The 22192-nt window shown below is 39.3% G+C and overlaps 1 protein-coding gene across 1 annotated transcript in view; it reads right to left on the reverse strand.

Annotated features, from left to right (window-relative positions):
• Positions 1-22192, reverse strand: part of LOC122108236 (cadherin-related family member 3-like) — a 73989-nt gene that overhangs the window by 20340 nt on the left and 31457 nt on the right. Inside the window, exons 6-11 of the mRNA XM_042680258.1 lie at positions 14639-14733; positions 12621-12728; positions 10774-10970; positions 8667-8844; positions 6279-6441; positions 4531-4633 (exon numbers count right to left, since the gene is read on the reverse strand). Coding sequence (XP_042536192.1) covers positions 4531-4633; positions 6279-6441; positions 8667-8844; positions 10774-10970; positions 12621-12728; positions 14639-14733 — 844 coding nt within the window. The remainder of the gene's footprint in view (positions 1-4530; positions 4634-6278; positions 6442-8666; positions 8845-10773; positions 10971-12620; positions 12729-14638; positions 14734-22192) is intronic.

Genomic DNA, 22192 nt, shown 5'->3' on the forward strand with positions numbered 1-22192 from the left:
TAAGGTGATTTAGTTAAAAACATACAAAGTATCACATTTCATATTTTATTTTATATAATAAGGACAGGTATGCATCAATGTATTTAATATATAAATGTGTAGTTAGATGCCTTATATAACAGAATTTTTGTACATTGATGGATATAATTTCCTATATTAGATTTTATATAACAGAATTTATATATATATTTATGGATATAATTTCCTCCATCAGAGTTTATATAACAGAATTTTTGTACATTTATGGATATAATTTCCTCCATTAGAGTGTGCTGGGGATCACTGATAACCTGCATGTTATTCTATTTCTTTTCTTTTTTGTTTTGTTTTGTCTGAGACTAGGACTCAAACATGGAGCCATGCCCCCGGCCCTCTGCATTACATTCTATATTCTGCCTCTCATAACTCAGAACACCCATACTCAGTGCTTGGCTTTACAAATTCTCTCGATCTTAAACTAGTTAAATATCTCAGAGGCACACTTTCCTCATCAAAGATCAGTTTCCATCTCCTTCATCACAGTGAAGACGGGAGGTCAAAGAAAGAGTCACAAGAAAAACTTTTAGTCTATAAAACGTTAAAGTGTTTCATTTTGTTCAATTCCACCAATTCTTCTTTTATACATTTTGTATTGTGAAAATACTGTACAGAGAGGTCACTTCCACCAATTCTTGTATATGGTAGAAAAGGAAATCTAAATTTCAAGCCAACAATCTAAACTAGCATACTAGAGAGTAGTCAGAAAGAAGGAATTTAATATTCAAACATAAAATCCAGTAACTTGCAAATGGACAAATTTTGAGTAAAAGTAAAATAATTAACATTTGCTAGTCAAGGCACTGACATGATCTTGGACTTCTCCCAAGACAAACAGGTTGACAGAACTAAGTTTAAAACAACACTAGAGGGGTGGGGATGTGGCTTAGTAGTAGAGTGTTTGCTTAGCCTGCATGAAACCCTGGGTTTAATTCCTTAGTACCACATAAACAGAAAAAGCCAGAAGTGGCATTGTGGTTCATGTGGTAGAGTGCTAGCTTTGGGCAAAAAAGAAGCTCAGGAACAGTACCCAAGCCCTGAGTTCAAGCCTCGGGACTGACAAAAACAAACAAAAAACACTAAAAAGTCACTGAGAGTCTATCGGACAAAGTTGTATTTGCTAATGTATCCAAAAATATCTAAGATGCAAGTATGTCAAGTACAAAATATCAAGCTAAATAAAGGAAAAATGACTCTTTGCCATATAAATGGCAAGACTTTTTGAATTTTTAGTATTCCATTATGTACTTTTGAATCTCCAGGTAGGCATTGCTCCCTACATTTTTTTTTATCAAGAATTCTATTGACATGTTACTTTGTAGAATTCATTTTCTGAAGAATGTTGTATATAACTGCTCCTAAAAATCTACTGAACACGTCAAATAATAAAATTTTATCTGGTATCCATAGTGTTTCTACTTCAGGGAACTGGGCATTCTTCATATTTTATTTGATATTTTTTATTATTATTATTATATGGCATCTAGAGCTTTTATCAGAAGCTCTAATGTGTCCAGGACCCCCCATGAAAGCTTAAAGAGTGCTATTCCTTGAAGACATGTGATTAATGTCAAAGCTTATATACTTCCATCAATAAATCCATTGATATGTTGCAAGAGTAGGTGACATTTATAGCTCTGCCATACCATGGTTTTTATTGCATCCATAAAAACTCAAAATTGTGCTAATTAGCTGGCCCATAAAAATAGACTGAACCACATGTGTACTATTCCAAGCACCTGAGCAGCTGTCATACATATGCTGGAATGTGAGAACCAGGAAAGACATGGAGTTATCACTGGGAGAGATTACTTTCCCCTTTCCTACTGAACAAAGGCTCAAATCTGGTAAGAGAAATATATTTTTGGATAGGTTAGTCCAACAGGATGAGTAGCTGCAAGAAAAAGCATCCATCCTAAAGGCAGCTGGGCTGGGTAATAGACTTCTGCATGAAACTCCACTCATACGTAACAGAAAAGACAATAAGCATATTTCCCAGAGTGCTGTTATGACTGCGCCCCTGTCTCTATATATCATTTTTCCATGTAGTTGAATCATTGAAGGCTACAAACCACCTTGTTAAACTTAACCTATCAGTTAACGCAGAAGGATTTAAAGAGTCCCAGGTGTGTTGATTAGAGTTCAGCAATCAAGTTCCCTTTGATTGCCAACATATACATGTCTGCCATAATTCTATCTTTCTACATCAATGAAAAACAGAGCTCTTGCTCATTACTCCCACACGCAACCTCAAAATCCTTCTCAACTCAATAATCGAGCAAAACTCTAGTGTTCTCACAAGAGAATAAATGCCAATATCACCCCCTTCTTGGCTTTCCATTACCAGACATCGACCTATAAACCTGTGTTTACTACTCAAATCCCCATGCCTTGAATATCTTTGTTTATTTTGTTTTTGTTGTTGTTGTTGGTGGTGGTGGTGGTGTGTGTGTGTGTGTGTGTGTGTGTGTGTGTGTGTGTGTGTGTATTGGGGCTTGAACTCAAGAGATTTTTGTTGTTTTTTTTTTACTCAAGACTGGTGCTCTTACCAAACCAACCCAGATGCCCCTCAGTAGTTGAATAGATCAAGAAAATGTGGTCTACATACACAATGGAATTCTATGCCTCCATCAGAAAGAATGACATTGCCCCATTTGTTAGGAAATGGAAAGGCTTGGAAAAAATTATACTAAGTGAAGTAAGCCAGACCCAAAGAAACATAGGTCCCATGGTTTCCCTTATTTGCAATATCTAGTATATGTCTGAGTCAAGTAGAAAAGGTCAGATAAGGTGATGTTAGGGAAATGAACCCTAAGATATGTATTCAAATGTTTTTTTTTCTTTCATGCGATTGTTTCTAACACATTTATAGGATTATTTCTATGTTGCTTTGTATGTCCCTCCCTCACGGTATAACCCCTGCTTTCACTGTATTTGATGTCGGTATAATTTGTGGAGGGGAAGGGGAAAAACAAATCATTTAAATTGCAACAATGGGATGTACAAGTTGTTATGTCAAAAACAAAGTTTACAATTTTGGTGTGGGGGGTGGGGGGTGTCCGGGGAGGATTGGGTGGGGGGGGGCGGGGGGGGAGGATGGGAAGGGATGGGAAGGGGAAACAAAGGAGGAGGCTACAATGCTTAATAAGAAATGTACTCATTATCTTGCCCATGTAATTGTAACCCCTCTGTACAGTATTTTCACAATAAAAAAAAATGTTTCAAAAAAAAAAAGACTGGTACTCTATGATTTCAGACACAACTCCACTTCTAGCTTTTTGGTGGTTAATTGGAGATTCTTATCTAATGGATTTTGCTGCTTGAGCTAGTGTCAAACTGTCATCCTCAGGTCTCAGCCTCCTGAGTAGCAAGGATTAGAGGTGTGCCCAGCTCCTCTTGAGTAGCTTTAAGGTCAAACACCTGCTGGGTCATTTATTACCATACCTTTAGATACAAGAGATATGATATAAAGACAGAATCTGATAATTGTGAGAATCTCTAGCTTTCAGAAAAATCTCACGAATTTATTCTTACAATGGTAATACGTTAAACACATAATGACCTGTTGGGATACATATGTGTTTACATTTGCAGAACAATATCCCACTTCCTAAACACTCTTCCTGGATCCACAAAACAAAATTCAAATGCATCCTAAAGAGTGGTTTACAATCAGCAAAACTGTTCAATGTTAAAGCCACAAATTGCGTGAATTCTAGTGTCATTCAACCTAGATGGAGTTAATCTTAATGTGCGAAAAGCCCATTTTATCACAGGGTGACCTGAAAAACTGGGATAGTGATGGGAAAACCAAGTAGAAGCGAGACGCAGCCAGTGTTCATCTGCATGAAGGGTGTGAGTTATCAAACGTGGCAAGTAGCTGATAGCTTGCTTTGATAACAGTTCTATCAATGTCATATAAAATAATTCAAAGAAATTATTTTTTGAAAGTATCCAATTACCAATGTTCTTGGACTCTGTTGTCCAATACTTAGCATTAATGGACATAAAATAGCAAGAAGGATTGAGCATAAGAAATGGGTTTAGTGCCAAGGATCTCTAACCATAACTGTATTTAATAATCTAATGTTATGTTGTTTAAGTCACTGCTATAAGGTAAAAAAGATCCACAGTTGATCCATCCAATCTATTCAGTTCTCCCAGTTCTTTCTCTCATTCTCTCCTTTCCTTTCTCTTCTATCTCTCCTTTCTTTCCCTCTCCTCCTTCCCCTTTCTTTTCTCCCCCCCCCCCCCCGTTCCTTTCTTTTCCTCTCTCTTGGAAGTACTATATTTTGGATACAGTATTCCACACCTCCTAGAAGTCATTCTACCATGGACCACGCCCCGCAAGTATCAACTTTCTCCATCATCCTTTTGCCTAACTTAATATTACAAAAATCTTTCCCAAGTACAATGGCGTTTTGAATTGTAATCTCTAATGTGGAAAATCTGCAGAATAGACACTTGATTTTCTTGAGAATGTTATCAAGTTACCTGTATGAGAGGGATGTAGGTCATCAAACACAGAAATCTTCATTTCATAGATGTGCCCAGCTGCAACCACCTCTGGATTTTCATAATCCAACTCTCTGGCAACCTTACAGAACAATATTTTTACACCAAAAAGAAAATTTTAATGAATATTTTTAAATAATAGATCATTCTAGAAAAGGTAAATGTGTGGCCATTGTTATTTTTTTCTAGAAATGGTATCAGAGTATGCCTGAGACTGACATAAGCTGATATACAAAATAAACATTTTGGCAGAACAAAGAACTTCTCCCATGTCTTTCCAGAATAGCTTGCTTTTGAACAAATAATCCTTGCTCTGTGGAGAAAAATATGGGTCAAAGCCTGTCTTCATTGCATATTAATTGTATTGCCCTTGGCAAAATATTTAAAAAGAGAAAATATTTTAAACAAACTTTGCAAGTGAAAAAATGATCAAAATGTAAGTTGCTCCTATTATAAACCACTCACCATTTCAGAAATATATAATAAGTATCTACTAGGTATCTGTTACTATTGAAAGTACTAGACAGATAGCAGTAAGAAGATCCACATCATAGATTTGAAGACAGTCTTAATTGGGCATGAATCCTAGTTAGCTTAAACCAGAATATGACAACCAAGATTCCAGGTATTGAGAAAGTCATTTTGTTTTAAGAGTTGGTATGTGACTCATTCACACACTTACTAAAGCATGCACGAAACATGACAGTAGGTCATCAGTATGAACCACTTAGAAACATGTGTACATCTTTCGGTCTCATAAGAAAAAACTGAACTGACACAACCCTGTTCGACAGTGGATATACGGCCTATGATGTCAGTCCTTGGTAGTCAGAACTAAGCCAGGGTAAGTATGCACACAAAGAAATGAATGAGAGGTAAGTGGTGGGTGGCTACTGAGTGGACATACAGAAAAGCCTCAATGTTCCTTAACATCATCTTGATAAATGTTTTCTCTTTATCTGAAGTCCACTAAAAAAAAAAAAAAGACAGTTTGGCCTTGCATATCAAAGTGAACATCAGCCCAGGGAAGCTCTTGGCTCCATGCCTAAACATGCAAAATCCACAACACCATATGCACAAACTGGGTTTGTAGCTTGGGGGCTTTGTCAGGAAAATTAGGACCAGAGAAAGAAAAAGGTCACGATTAGCTCCCTCTCAGCCATATTTTCTGGCTAAAGAAGAAAGGGAAGAAGAGTGGTACTTGGTGATATTTGGGTTAAGAATAATTAATGCCAAGCTATTAGAGAATGACACTTTGAAATAAAGGCCTATGGAGAATAAGAGTCAGAAGGAGAGATTTCTTGTAAGGCAGAACTACATGCTGGGAAAGAAAAAAGCATAGAGAGTTTAGAACACCAAGAGGGAGTATGGAAGAGGAGCTTCTGGGCCATGCCCAAGGCCAGGAGGGGATAACTATTGTCCCACAGACAGCTTTTCAGAGTTATCTCCAAGGAAATCAACTTGATTTTCAGCTTCTGATTTCCCTGGCTAAATAGGAAGCAAATTATCCTGTGCTCATTATGAAAAGGAGAAAATGATAGCAGGCAACAAGATAGTGAAGGACTTGCCCATATACCTTGCAGAGAGGCAACAGAGGAGCCCAGAATTCTCTGCTGTGTCAGCAGCTCCTTTTTCGGACTCTACTAGCCTCATTCCAACTGTGGCCAAGAAATGACTCCACCTCTCTGGGAAAGCAACCTAGAGTGACAGAAACCAGGGTCACTCACGCGGATGACATGTTCAGCCTTTGGTACTTGATCAAAGAGCTGTCCAGAGCCAATTGGGCCAGAGCTCGGTGCATAACGGATGAGGTTCGGAGGCTTGTCAAGGTCATGACACAAGAGCGTAGCAACTACTGTATCCTTTGCAATCACCTCCTTGCCCGTGTACCTGTTTCATCGTTGAAGAAGAAAAAATCAATGGAGATAAGCATTCTTTTTCAGTGTAAGGCTTTTCCCCTAAACCTCCACTTATGTGGATTACACCTGGGTGTGATGTCCTAATTCTACTGGGACAGACAGATCAGCTCAGGTGCATCTGCAGGGCATCCATTTTCCATCGTCCCACAGATTTGGGAAGATCTGCTTCCTTGTCTGGGAGTGCTCCTCTCTGTACTTGGCTGGGCACTCTGCTGGGATGGGAAGTTTAACCAAGGCCACACTTCAGTGGAGAAGACCTGAGTGGAAATTGAAGGGTTCTCTGGTATTGTTGCAACCTGCACCATCAGGATGTTGTGGGAAGGAGGGACAAATCCATACCATTCTTTAGTCACAGTGGGCTTGTTTTCACTTCCGTATGCCCACCCATCTCTTCATAGGAACCTTACTACCCTGTATGTTCACTTCAGCTTCTAAATCCTACTTGCTCTTCAAAACACTAGCCTAGGTCTCATCCTTCAGGAAACTCCCCAATCCCATGTGATCTGCTCTTAACAACTAAAGCACAGCACCAGTATTTAATTCCCATTGTATGTGTTTAATTAACCAGTATTTAATTCCCATTGTATGTATTGCTTCCTGGGTTTTCACCTTATCATCCTGACAATACACAATCTCCTTAGAGCAATTGAACATAACATATTCATCCCCTTACCTCCAGAGACTATAACCAAGGGCAGAATGTGGTTGGTGTTAAATAGATACAATCCTACTTGGGGAATAAGGGGGGAAGTAGAAGGAAAAAGAAGAGAAGGAAAAGAAGAAAGAAACATTTGCTAAGCCTGTGCTAGTTCTGGTAACTAAACAAATTCCAAGCACAGATTATATATATATTCAATCCTTCTAACAATGCTATGAGGTATGTACAGTTATCATCCCATTTGAAAAGAAGTCTTGGGAACACAAACAAGACCACACTGGGGATAATTAGCAAGGCTATATTTTACTTTCCACTACATAATCAGTAATAATACTTAGGAAACAGAAGGACAGCTGTCTATATATGAACTGACCAGAGAGGAAAAACACAAGTGAAAGAGCTGGACATGGTGTTGAACACCTATAATCCCAGCTTTTCTGGTGATAGAGACCAGAAATATCATGGTTTGAGGCAGTCAGGACAAAAACATTAGTGAAAACGCCTGTCTCATGCATTAAACCAGCATGGTAGCACACATCTGGCATCTCATTTATGCAGAGTAAGAGGGTCATGGTTTAAGCCAGCCAAGGCAAGAAATATGAGACCCTATCTGAAAAATGCCTAAAGCAAAAATGCTGAACATGCCTTAAGTTCAGGGTGATGTCTCACCAAGTATGAGTCTCTACATTCAAAACTCAAACCTCAATTCTGGCCAATAAAGTGATAGATTTGTATGTTTAGCAACTGAGCTTCAAATAATAAAAATAAACACAATGAAAGTAATGCAAACCAATCATCCCTCATCAAAATGCTAAACCCCCTTCATTTTGGTACAAAAGTCCAACCTGGAATATTTTAAATCAACCTTTTGCCTGAACTGGCAAATTTTTATTTTATATACTTAGAATAAGTAATCACCGCAGATTTAAATATAGGTTGTTACTCATCTCCCATCAAGAAAGTTGTACGCTTGACAGACATTAAGAAGGTAATACATCCTATTACCTTCTTAAAATAAGCAACAGCATCTTTGTCCTGAAGTGTTTGTATGGGCCAGGATGTCAGGTAATAAATGATAGAACTGTATTAAACAATATATACCCTATGCTCAGAATGTCACATAGAGTGCCCCATTTGTTCTTCACAACCATCCTCTAGAGTAAGTAGTATTGTTGTACCATCTTATACAGAAACAATGAAGGTCAAAGAGCTTTAGTGAATGACCCAAATTCACACAGCTGTTAAGTAACAGAACCAGAATTCCACTCAAGCCAGGATTATAACTCAAAATCTTAAGCTTGTTCTACTAACTGTCAGATCTTGGAAACCCAGCTGTCAGTCATGAACTGGCCCATCAGGCTGTATTGTAGCTAAAGACCATAATTAAGGAGGCTAACCTTTGCTAAACAAATCCCTATACTTTAACTAAGCTTCAATCAGCTGAGAAACCTTTTGTCCAATTGTGCTAAATAAATGTGGCAATACATCCCTCTCTTGAAACCCTGAATTCTTGTCCCTGACCATCTGTCTTGGCTCACCTAATCAGATATTGATCACAGACAGGCGAGTTGTCATTAATGCCATTAATGTAAGCAGTCACTGGAATGGCTGCACACCTCCGGTCACGGTCACAAGCCTTAATGGAGAAGGCCTGAACACTTGCAAACCCAGCTGTCTCCACGTCCAGACGGGCGGCAGTCACCACATTCCCACACTCTGTAACAAAATAGTACATCCTGCTTTAAGTGGCCCAACCTGTCATTATCAAAATTGGTTTATTACACACATAGCTGCAGAACAGACCCCATGCAAATTATACCTGATCCATTGGAATTAAGAAGATGATTCACAGTACAAGATGGTATTCAATTATTTATGCCCCCAAACACACTTTTTTTTGGTATGAGTGTGTGTGTGTGTGTGTGTGTGTGTGTGTGTGTGTGTGTGTGTGTGTGTGTGTATCCTGGCATTTGAACTCATAGCCTAGTGTGCTGTCCCTTGGCTTGTTTGCTCAAGGGTAGTGCTATACTACCTAAACTCCACTTGCAGTTTTTTGGTGGTTAATTAGAGATAAGTGTCTCTTGGACTTTCATGCCCAGGCTGTCTTCAAACTGTGATCCTCAGATCTCAGCCTCCTGAGTAGCTAGGATTGCAGGCGATGGGCCTAAATTCTTAATCATAGAATCCTGATTCATTTCACCAAGTAGCACACCATTGCTCAACAGAACTTTCTGTAACAAAACATACTGTAATTATGTATTGTTCATCATGATAGCTAGTAAGCATATGTTTTTACTGAGCATTAAACAATGTAGCAGGTGTGATCAAGAGGAGGGTTGATATCCAAGGTGGTCCCTGGCAAAAGTTACCTGGGCCATATCTCAAAACCAAGCATAGTGAAGTGCACTTGTAATCTCAACTGCTCAGGAAGGAGAGTGGGAGGATAGAAATCTAAGACCCACCAAGATAAAGTTAGTGGAGATTCTATCTTAAAAAAGTAAAAGACTGAGGGTGTGGTTCAAGTGACAGAGTGCTCATCTTGCAAATGTTTAGCCCTGAGTTCAATCTTTGTACTATCATCCCTCCACTTCAAAACAAAAACAAAAACAGGTGGGGGGTGGGGGTAGGGACAAGTTGAGGATGTAGGGAAGGAAGGGATGGTATGGGGAAAACAAAGGAGGAGGCACAATGCTCGATAGGAAATGTACTCATTACCCTACTCATGTAACTGTAACCCCTCTGTACAGTATTTTTACAATAAAAATATATATGGAAAAAATGCCCTATTCCCAAAATAAATTTGCATCTCATTGTTCTTCTCAAAAAAAAACCACAAAAACACAAAACACAAAGATTCTAGCTGCTCTGTGGAGAAGAGAAAAAGCTGAAGCAGGGGTAAGAGATTGGTATTGTGGGGGAGCAACTGTCTAGCTTGGGGCTCTTCCAGAAGCAGAGCCTGGAAGAGTACAAGTAGTTTATTTGGGAAATGATCCAGGACACTGGGGCACTGTGGAAGAGAGACAGGAAAAAGAAACTCCCTAGAAAATGTGCACCAGCAAGCTAGTCCCCACGATCAGCCTCTAGAGCCTGGCATGACTGGGGAACCCTGGGAGCTGGCATAGGACACACACTCAAAATTGTAAAATTGTTCCATGCCTAGAGCAAAGAGCAGGAAAGTTTCTACACCATCTATCTCTGGACGGTAGAATTTCTCCAACCATCCTAACCTACTGTGAGAGGAAGGAGGGCCCTGTTCATCCCTCAAGCAAGGAGCCACAGCCCATTGGATGAAGAATAAATGATTGACTCTAGGCAGTCCAATCAGATTCTCCTTCACAAAAAATCAGGACCTTAAGCAAGAAGAAGAGTTGACTTAGGTTGAAGACATGCTATAAGGTTGTGTATGGTGGGAACAAAGACTGCCACTTTATAGTAACCACAAAGAGCCATATGATCACTCAGGAGGGAATAGAGAATTAGGTCTTGGATGGGGTTATTATGTAGACATGAGGAAGAATCAACAATGTGCTTCTTGTTGGGTTTCTGGAAATAAAAAAGAAACTACGTGTGTGGATATTTGCATAGTAACACAGGATTACAAGCCACCTCTATAAAGCAGGTTTGTAGGGACAACTCTCAACATACCTTTATCAACTGCAAAGTACTCATTCCATGGATCTAGTTCAAAGCTTACATCTCCCAGGTCATCTTCATCAGAAGCCTGGCATATTCCAATAGTTTTCCCAACTGGGATTTCTTCTTCCAGTGTGACATTGGCTTTATTGTGCAGAGTGGAGTTCAAAGAAGTAACACTCAAGATGCCATTTTCAATATTGAATAAACTTGTATCAAAACAAAAGATTATTAGAATATTATTATTTGCTTGGTGCCTTTTCTATTCTTTATGAAGGAATATACAGACAAGGATAGTATGATTAAAATAGAAACCATGCTTAGGGTATTAGTAGCTAACCCCTGTGTTGATCACTTACCTACAGTTCAAACAAAACTATAAGTGCTTTTCATGTGAACTTGTCCCTTCCTCAGTCTTTGGAAGCAGGAACCATTTTATCCCATTTTACAGATGTGGAAACTGAGGATTTGAGACTAACTTTTGGATAAGTATGAAGTGGCTGAAAGAAGATTAGACCTCAAGCCTGTTTTGCTCCAGAGGCTGTATACTTAATCATGTTTTAAAATGAGTCAGTTTCATAGAATTTCTGATCCTTTGTGTACCTTATAGTCTCCCTCGTAATAATAATGAAAGATAAGCTGTCAACTCAGACATGAAGAATATACTTCATTAATTACACCTTGTTCAATAGCAATTTCAAAACATTTTATAATTTAAAACTATTTTGCTTTTTTATCGTTGTGCTGGTTTTGAGGCTTGAACTCAGAGCCTCATGCTCTTGGTTGGCTTTTTCTGCTCATAGCTAGTGCTCTACTGCATGAGCTATCTCTCCACTTCCGGCTTTTTGGTGGTTAATTGAAGATGGAGTCTTGAAGATTTGTTTACTTCAGATTTGTTTAACCCCTAATCCTCAGCTTCCTGAATAGTAGAATTATAGGGGTACACCACTACTGCCTGGGCTATTTTCTTTTTTTTTTAAGAATTTTGGGCTGGGAAGGTAGCTCAGTGGTATAGTGCTGGCCTTGCATCAGGCTATGGGTTCAATTCTTCAGCACCACATAAGCAGAAAAAGCCTGAAGTGGCACTGTGGCTCAAGTGGTAGAGCACTAGACTTGAGCTGAAGAGCTGAGGGACAGCGCTCAGGCCCAGAGTTCAGGCCCCATGACTGGCAAAAAGAAGAAGGAGGAGGGGGAGGGGGAGGGGGAGGAAGAGGAGGGGGAGAAAGATTTTTCTATCTAGGTGCCTGTGGCACACATCTGTAATTCTAGCTCCTCAAGAGGCTGAGAACTAGCCAGGCCCTGGTGGCTCACACCTGCAATCTTAGCTACTGAAGAGGCTGAGATCTGAGGATCATGGTTCAAAGCCAGCCCAGCCAGGAAAGTCCACGAGACTCTTATCTCCAGTTAAACACCAGAAAATCAGAAGTGGCACTGTGGCTCAAGTGGTAGAGCACTAGTCTTGATCTGAAGAGCTTCTGGGACAGGGCCAAAGCCCGTAGTTCAAGCCCCATAACGGACAAAAAAAAAAAAAAAAAAGAGGCTGAGACTCTTATCTTTACCAAAAAGCCAAACTTGAGCAAAAACCTAAGGCACAGTGAGTGAATAGACTTGGAGTTCAAGCCCCAGTTCTGACATACACATATTCAAACAGACACACACACACACACACACACACACACACACACACACACACACACACACACACACACACACGTACACGTATATTCACAAAAACTTTTTTTAGGACTCTTACATCTTAAACGGTTGTTTACCCTTTGCTTGTTTTCCTTCTCCACATTAAAAAAAAAAAGGCATTTTTAAGGTCAAGTTAAAGTATATTTTATGTTTTATTGCCTTACCTGCAAGTAAGAGTAGGGTCCTTATTATTGACATTGATGAGGAAAATCTTTAGATTTCCGGAAGTAGACAGTCCTCCTGGATCAGCCACTTTAATGACCAATGAAAAGCTAAAGGCACAGCCACAAGGAAAACAGCTCAGATTTTATAGTAACTAAATGGCTTCCAAAGAAACGGAATCTATAAGATTTAACTCGTCAATTTCAGCAATTGATTTATCTGGTTCAAGTGCCAGTCAGCTCAGTTATTATAGCAGTTGGAAGTGGCTTACACTTTGTTAAGAAACAAATTAGTTAAACTGATGAAAGAGCAGGCAAGAACTTAGCAAAGTATCTATTAATCCCTATGAATGGCACCAAAAACAAACCCCTCAGGGAATTCTTTTTGCATGGTGGAGCAGAGCTTGTAGCTGTGGAGCCTGTAGTGGGGTTCCTACCTCTTCAAACATTCACCTTGTTTTTTAATATTGAAAACTGTTAAGTTCAAAAGAAGCATTTAAAAAACACTTCAAAGTAACTTAATAAGAAGACGGTTCAATGGTTAACACATTTTGATTTTAGTAGAGATGTTCAGGGATTTAAAGAATGGAGAGATGAAAAAAATAAAAGCTTCCATAATCTGGAACCCTTTCCTCTTGGCCAGGTATGCCAATTTGCTTGCATTATACAAACTTGAACTCTGCAAATCCCGTATTCAATCCAGGAAACTCCTCAATCCTGTGTTCATTGAAAGAGTTGCTCACCCCTTGAGCAAGAAATATTATTGTACTTTAACTTCAATAAACTAATCATTGGTGTCAAAATTAATGTTTTTCTCCCTTACACCAAAAAATGAAATCAATTCTCTCTTTTCTTCTTACTTTATAATTTTTCCTACAAATTGATATTTACAAGACAATTTTTTGTGTCGGTGTGGGACTTGAACTCAGAGCCTGGATACCATCCTAAAGCAATTTTTGCTCAAGGCTAGCACGCTACCTCTTTGAGACACAGCACCACTTCCAGTTTTCTGGTGGTTCACGGAAGATAAGAGTCTCATAGACTTTCCTGCCCAGGCTGGCATCAAACTGTGATTCTCAGATCTCAGCCTCCTGAGTAGCTAGGATTACAGGCCTGAGCTACTTACTCCCAGTAACACATCCATGTTTCTGCACTGGAAGGTGCATTCACAATGTGAAGGCATCTAGTTCCAGCCCCAAGCTTCCACTTCCCCTGGAGCTTTAGTACTAAGGATGCTCCTTTACTGTTTGTTTTGTTGTTGCTGCTGATGCTGTTACTTCACTTTTGTGATGGTGGTAGTAGGGATTGAAATCGGGGCCTTATGTTTACTGAGCAAGTGTGCTTTAGCAATTTTAAGCCAGTCCTTTTTAGTTTGTTTTTAGATAGGGTCTCTTCCTTTTTGCTGTCCTTTAGCCTACTTCTACTTCCCAAGTAGCTGGAATTATAGGTATGCACCACCACATCCAGACCTTAGGATGCTAACTCCCAGAACATATTCCACTCTCAACTTTTACAACAAGGATGAGATGCAGGAGCAATTTTGTTATGTCTGAAATGTCCATTTCTTTTCCTGTGAAGTACTTCAATGCAAAACATATAATTGAAAATGGTGGTCATAAAATCATTTTAAAACAAAAAAAAATAGTAACTTGAACTAGTGGCTATCCAGTTGGCAGACATAGAGGAAGTGAAGAGAAAACATCACTTAGGTTTGTTTGCATAATGAATGAGCTCTGTGTTACATACAGAGAAGCCCCTGACCCATGCCCAGCATGCTGCAAACCCCAACACTCAAACAATCTGCACTATGGTTGAAGGCAGGTGACCCAGAGATGCCCATATAGCCACAGTCAGTACCAAAACCAGCAAGGGTGCAATTACAAGTTAAGTGCTGATTTTATATCTAAGCCAGTCATTTGAAGGGATCCTCACTTGCGGAGCACAAGTCAAGGCTGGCTGGGAGGAATATTCTCAGAATGGAACAATGGAGAGAGGACCTGCATTTCCCATGCTGGATTTACCTTCTCATTTCACTCTCAAAATCAAAAACTGTGGCTGTGGAGATCATTCCAATGCTGTCGATTGTGAAGCCAGAGTCCTTCGGGGAAATGAAGAACTGTTGATTGGACAGTAAACAGAAAGAAAAATATTGCAGAGACATGACCTGTTCCCTGGCAAGATTTCTCCAAGTACCACGCCTGAAATCTTTCCGTGTGACTCACCTGCCACCCCCAAACCATGTTGGCTGATGATGAAAATGACATTATGATAATGATGATGATGATGATGATGGTGAAACTATCTTCCATTCTACCTATGCCAAGCTACATAACCTGCTCTTAAACATTAAGAATAAATTTTCCTGCCGCCAAGGGCTAGGGCTCATGCCTATGATAAAAAAATTTTCCTGCCAGGACTCATGCCTCAGCATGAGGCTGAGATCTGAGGATCACAGTTCAAAGCCAGTCCAGGCAGGAAAGTTTGCAAAACTCTTTATCTCCAATTAACCACCAGAAGAAAAAAAAAAAAAGAAAGCTGGAAGTGGAGCTGTGACTCAGCTAGTCAAGTGCTGCCTTTGAGCCAAAAAGATAAAGGACGGCACTCAGATCCCAAGTTCAAGTCCCAGGACTAGAACAAAAGAAAAGCAGAATAAAATTTTCTAATCTCTTATATTCAGTTATTTATCTGATCCTTTCACTATACTCCTCCCAGAGCTAAAAGCAAAGGAGAAGAAGTTACATTTTGAGAAACTTGTTGACTGTTGAAAGACAACTGAGGGTTTATTCGTTTGCTATGATGGTGAGAATGGACTCTTTTGGAGCTGGGGAGAAGGTGATCAAGCAACTCTACAAAGGAAAAACGTCAACTACTGCTCATCTGATTTTCTATACATGGGTATCAACAAAATTTTAATAAGGCATATTCTTTATTTTCTATTTTCTCTATTTTCATAGATAGATAGATAATAGATAGACAGATAGATGAGAGAGAAAGAGATAGTACTGGACTCTGAACTCAGAGTCTCTATGTGTTAGGCAATTGCTCTATCACTTGAATCAGACTTTCAGATATTTTTACTTGATATTTTTTCTAATAAAATCTTGTATTTTTTTAAACCCAGACTAGCCTTGGACTACTTTCCTTTTTCCTGTGCCTCCTGTATAGCTAGAATTGTAGTCATATCATGCCAGATCCAGATTTATTAGCTGAGATGGGAGTTTTACTAGCTTTTTGCATGAGCTAGCATGGAATCCTGATACTCTCCAATCTCTGCCTTCTGATTATCTGGGATTACAAGAATGAGCCACTATGCCAGGTGCCAGTTGTTTTTTTAATGTCTTACTGACTTTTGATCTAATCTAACTTTTAGGTATTCTGTTAAGTGCTTCATATGTGTTGTTTTTTTTTTAATTTTCCAGTTCTATGGAACTGATACCATCCCATTTCACAGATAAGAACAGTGAAGCTTACAATATCCAAGTGCCTACCCCACCTATCTGAGCTCTGAGGGTTTTTTTATTTTGTTAATCACTTTACATATTGCTTTTCTGTTCTCCACACACAGCATCCCTGAGGCAAAGTTCTTGCCAAACAAGGCAGATGAAGTCAGGATTTTCCAGGGCAGATGAGATCAAATGATTAGAAAAGGCCAGGGTAACAAATCCAGGAGATGATTAATATCAAGAGTTAATTACACTGAGTGTGACAGACTTAATAACTGTGTACACCCAGGGACAATTTAACAGAGAAGATTATTAAACACAGAAGGACTACAAAGCAACCTAAAAATCATTTGGAGAAATTAGTGACCTTTAAGTGTATTGATTTTCTGATGAATCATACCATTCTGATTAATTTTAATTCATACCTTCCCATTCTTTCTACCCAGACAAGTGCGGTGGAATTGATTTCTGTTATATCGATCTGTAGAGCAATGTGCAAATACATCACATTCTTGGACATGAGAATAATGATGACCACGGCAGGGAGGGGGTAGGATGGAGGATGACTGGTAGGTAATTAAATTACCCTAGAGTGCACACAAGCACAAGGCCTGGCTACATACAGGTAGATCTGATTGTTTGAAAAAGAAACCCACATTTGTATTTGCAGCCATTCAAAATTTGCAGTTTCAAATTCAATGCCAACATTACATAGTTATGAGCAATTATTCCAGAATCATGTATGTATTAGAGGGCTACATTTTGTGAGGTTTGTTTTTATTTCCAGAAAATGAAGCACTATCGTTAAGAAAATGATAGCACTGCTGTGAATTACTCTTCCCAATATTTAGGGGAGGTTTGGAAATGGTGGTTGCTAGGCAGCCGGGGCCATTGCTAGAAAAGCCGCCTCCATGAAGGATTCCCCGCACAAGACAGCCATTGAGGGAAGAGATTGCAACTTTTTGGGCCAGGTAAGTTAGATTCACTGCCGTGGCACCTGTCCTCGTCTCCATTTTGTCGCCAGTGTCACCACCAAGGTTAGTGAAGAACTGTTTCAGCCATAATCGTATCTACAGCAGCCCACGCCCAGGTTCCCAAGCGTGAGGGCAGATTGCAGCGGAACGTGACATTCTGGATGGATTTAGCCTCACAATCCACTGTATTCCCATCTCTGAAAAGGCTTGCTCATGACTATTTGCTCTCAAGAGTATCTGGAGAATTGGAAATGTCAGAACCCAACTTCCGGCCAAACACAGGAGGGGAGTTAGTACCTCGCAAGCTTGAAGCTTCAGGAGCAAAGCTCTAGGAACCACAGCTAGGCCTCAGTGCAAAGACAAGGGAGTTTGCCACCCGTTATTCTGTTTGTGTGCTCAGCTTTTTTCTCCAGTGAGCTCCCTCAACCTTCTAGATGATGCTGTGAGATGGGTTCTTGTCTTAGTGAACCTAACAGGTGAGGAAATGAAGGCCAAAGGTGAGAAAAGCTACACAAGAACATCTGATTAGCAAGAAGGTAAGGTGAGACTCAGACCCAGGAATTCTGATAGCAAATCCATTCCATACTCGTGCTGGTCTCACTGAAGATGGTTTTCCCAGCCGAAAAGCAGCATTTCTTTTTTTGGAAAAAATAAATTAGGTAATTAATTCATTATGTTGGCACTGGAGCTTGAACTCGGGGTCTGGGTATTGTCTTTTAGCTTTTGTGCTCAAGGATAGCATTCTACCACTTAAGTGACAGCTTGTTGGTGGTTACTTTGGACATCAGAATCTCATAGACTTTCCTGCCTGGGCTGGCTTTGAACAATGATCTTCAGATCTCAGCCTGTTAAGTAGCAAGGATTAAGGCCTGAGCCATTAGCACTCAGATTGTCTTTTTAGTTTTAAAACATGGTAACTAAGCTTAATTTTTTTTAAGTTTTTGGTCAGCACCGAAGAGTCTAGTTGGGTAAAGACAGAGTTGTAGAGCAATTCCATGTTACTTTTTATGCAGGAAGAGAAGTGAGAGAAGCAAGGGGCAGTGGACGGGGAAGAAAAGAGATGGGGGCAGGAGGAAGGCAAAAGGAAACATATGAAATGGAGCCCTGAGATGGTCACACCTGAAAGTCCATCAAAGAAAGGTGAACAAGAAAAACAAAAAAGAATAGTCAAAAGGGAAGGAATAAAACTAAGACTCTTGATTATTACAAAATAATGTTAACATTAAGCAGGACATAGTGTCTCATGCCTGTAATCCTACCTACTCCAGAGGTTGGCATCAGCAGGATCAATGTGAGGTGCCAGCCATGCCAAAGTATAAATAGGTAGATCACAGTTCAAGCTATCCTGGGTAAAAACTAAGGCCCTATTTAAAAGATAATGAAGCGAAATGGCTGGAGGTATGGTTCAAGTGGCTGAGCACTTGACCACCTAGCCAGTGCAAGGCCTTAAGTTAGAACTCAGGAGTGTTATATAGCAGTAATAATTCTAGTCTTAGCTAACGTTTATAGAATATTTTCTTCCAAGTATTATTCCAAACACTTTACTTTTTTTACTTGATTTAATCCCCATGACAATCCTAAGGTATACCCTAGCAATTGCTTTCTCATAAAGACTGCGATACAAAGAGGTCATGAGACTTACCCAGATTCACAAAACTAGACTGTGGCAAAGCCAAAATTTAGGCTATTTAACTTTAGAAGTCCTATTATGTTCATATATTTTATTTACCATGGCTAATTTGTTCATCTGATTCAGGGAACTATTTCCTTACAGAAAATTAACAGAATATATGATATGGGCTAAGTATTTTTAATGGTATAGTATCCTGTAATATTTAAAAAGCAAAAGTATTGCCTAGTCACTATTTATCTATAAAATGTTTTATTAGAGAGAAACATGTATATGAAAATAGTTTCAAGTTGAAAAGCAGATATAAACCAAGCACCAGTGGTTCACACATGTACACATAGCTGTTTAGGAGGCTGAAGTCTAGAGATGGCACATCAAAGCTAGCCCAGGTCAAAAAGATCTGTGAAGCTCTTATCTCCAATTAGCCACCAAAAAGCCAGAAGTGGAGCTGTGGCTCCACTGGTACAGGGTCAGCCTTGAGCCAAAAAGCCACCGAAAGCAAGAGGCCATAAATTCAAGCCTCAGGACTTGACATTTCTTTTCGACAGTCCTGGGGCTTGAACTTGGCCTGGGCACTGTCCCTGAATGGCTTTGTGCTCAAGACTAACACTCTACCACTTTGAGCCACAGGACTACTTCCAGCTTTTTCTGCATAGTTTATTGGAGATAAGAGTCTCAGAGGCATTTCTGCCCAGGCTGGCTCCTAACTTTAATCTTGATGGTCCAGCTTCTTGAGTTGCTAGGAATACAAGTATGAGCCATTGACACCTGGCTTAAAAATACTTTTAATAAAAATAAACCTCAGATATAATTGAAAACTAAACCTTCATTGTGTTAGTGTGGCCTTGCATCTCTCCCTGGGCCTATGTGAAAAGTAGAAACACTTTATCTTGAGCATTTTCAACAGCATAGAAACCATGGGTCTTAGTTTACCCTTGAAGATTCCAGGCTTCATACATTATTTTGCTACCCTCTAAATACTACTCTCTTGCCTTCACTTTATAAGCAATCAAAATAGTTTTCCATTTACATCTTTATTAGACTATAAGAGCTCTCCTTCTTAGAGCTTAAAGCCTGTATTTGCTTCCCATCTATTGTCTCACTAGCTAGCTGGAGTTTGAGAGCCGTACCAATATTGTATCTACTTTGGGGGCCTAACTCAATGGCTTTACTTCTATACCTGTGTATCAGAAGCATATCCTGACCTATTTTTGTGTTGCACAATTTAGTGATTTAGTCAGCACTTCTACTCTGGTGGGCATAGAAGGGAAGAAAAGGACAAGAAAAAAGTGTGAACTCAAAAAAAAAAGTGTGAACCCTGATGAATGATGGCGTGGGAGCTCAGAAATGCTCCTAACTAAGAGGGGAGATGGGACTTCACATTCCTTCAGTGGTTAAGATTACTCCCCAGCCCTGGTGGGAATTCTAAATTTCCAGTTCTTCCTGTTCTTTCAGCCCCCAAGAAAATACCCATGATAGTAGTGAGTGGGGCTGGGAGCTAGATGCTCTACACAGACATGATTTACAAAGTTGTCAAGAGATCTTCCCACTGCTCTCTCTAAAACTTCCTTTGCTAAAGAAAGTGAAATACTTGTGTGGCTGAGTCAGGCAAGAAAGCAGAGTTACCTATTACACATTTACAAACCAATTACCTTGTACATAAGTAACATTTAGTTCCCATCCCATATTCTTTAAGAACTCTCACAACAGGTGAACTTCAACTCTGAATGGGCTGGTTAGGTCTCCCCAAAGTATAGTAGGGGGAGCTCAAGTAGTAGAGAGCTCGAGTTGGAGGAGTGCTATGTTCAATTAGTGATGCCTGCTATCAAAAAGTAAAAAGGCACCATTGTATTCTCAGGCCTAGAGAGCCTATCACAAATATTAATTCCTGGGCCCAACCCCAGAGATTCTGATGTCTGTATTTGTTACAATACTCCCACTTGATTCTCCTGATGAGAACCATGGCTTCATTGTGAAAGACTGTGCTGGTCCTAGGTAGTTCCAGGAACACTTTAAAATAGTGAAATCCATTCTTCTTAGAGTAAATATTTTACTACAATTCCTTTCTCAGTTTCATAAAAAAATTTCTCTTCAAATATGAACCACAGAACATTTTTGCCTGCTTTGTCTTGTCTTGTTGGACCTCCAACACAGTGTTATGGTTAAGTAGGCCAATGGCTCCAATCTTCATTTGCTTTGTATGACTAGACTTAAATGATTGAATTATTTTCTCACCTCTTTCGACAAGCTACACTCAAACAACAAAGCAATAGCTTGAACCTACAAAAGATATTGTTGGAAGGTAAATAGTGCACAGGTTACAAGGCAAAACTAGTCATTTGTTGTAAGATTGTTCCGTGTGGATTGTTTGTTGTAAGATGATTTTGTAACAATATGACTGTGGACTAAAGTATATTCCAAGCTTGCATGCCATCTTGTGGAGGATTTTGCAAGATGTGTAATTCTGAAGCAAATACTGCTCTTCCAATATTTGTTAGGAGCCTAGTTCTGGTTTTTCTTCAAACATCTGCCCTGTGTGTGAAGAATTAAAGTTATTTTCTAGATAATTAAAGCTGTTCTTAAAATCACTCTCTCCCAATTACCTACTTATTTCGAGCAAAATTGTTGTTAGCTTGACTAACCCAGATAATTGCCTCTATTCTCAAATTGATTTGGCCAGTGTATGCCTAAGCTAAATGTTTCATCACATACTAGAACTTTCCAAGAATGTCATATTGCACAATTCGAATCATCCATTTTAATTTCTTGGCACAGGAAGAAATGAAATGTTTAGGTAAAGTTAGAGTAGATCGGACGACTGAGTACAACTCAGAAATCAATCTTTCCAACAAGTCTGCGAACACCTCCTAAAGATCTACCACAAATGGGTGCCAAAGCCAGTTGCTGTTTATATGAAGGCAAAACAAAAGCACAGCTAAGACAATTATACACTCCATGAATCTGAATGCCTTGCAATGTTCTTTGCAATGTTACATTCTCAAAACCTACAACACTATTTTTGGAACAGACACCAAACTATTCAAACAATGGGTGAAATGAGCAGGTTTGAGACAGTTTTAAACATGTTTTGCAGTAAATATGCTTTGGAAATTTTGGAAGTTATATTCAGTACCAAAACATTTTGTTTAGAGGCAACTTACAAGCTCCTTTTGCCTGGGCCTGTAAATACACTGAATGCTGGACAGTCAGATGTACCACTTTGCATCTATGTTCTTGGATCTGTGTCATTTTTGCTGCAGCCAAATATATTGGGCTCCAAAAAACAAAAATAATTCACTGAAACACCTATTGTGAGAAATAAGGAACACTGTTGTCCAGACAGGTGATTCCATCTTCTTACCACCTTGAAGAAAATAGGCAAAAGCTTCAGACCACTCACCCATAAAAACTCCAGAGAAAAAAGACTGAGCTACCAGGTCATACCTATAACTTGGGACTATTTTTTATTGTAAAGGTGATATACAGAAGGGTTACAGTTACATAAGTAAGGTCTTTCATTTTCTCTCA

This window comes from Dipodomys spectabilis, unplaced genomic scaffold (assembly GCF_019054845.1).
Source record: "Dipodomys spectabilis isolate Male_0828 unplaced genomic scaffold, ASM1905484v1 ptg000054l, whole genome shotgun sequence".
Taxonomy (NCBI): domain Eukaryota; kingdom Metazoa; phylum Chordata; class Mammalia; order Rodentia; family Heteromyidae; genus Dipodomys; species Dipodomys spectabilis.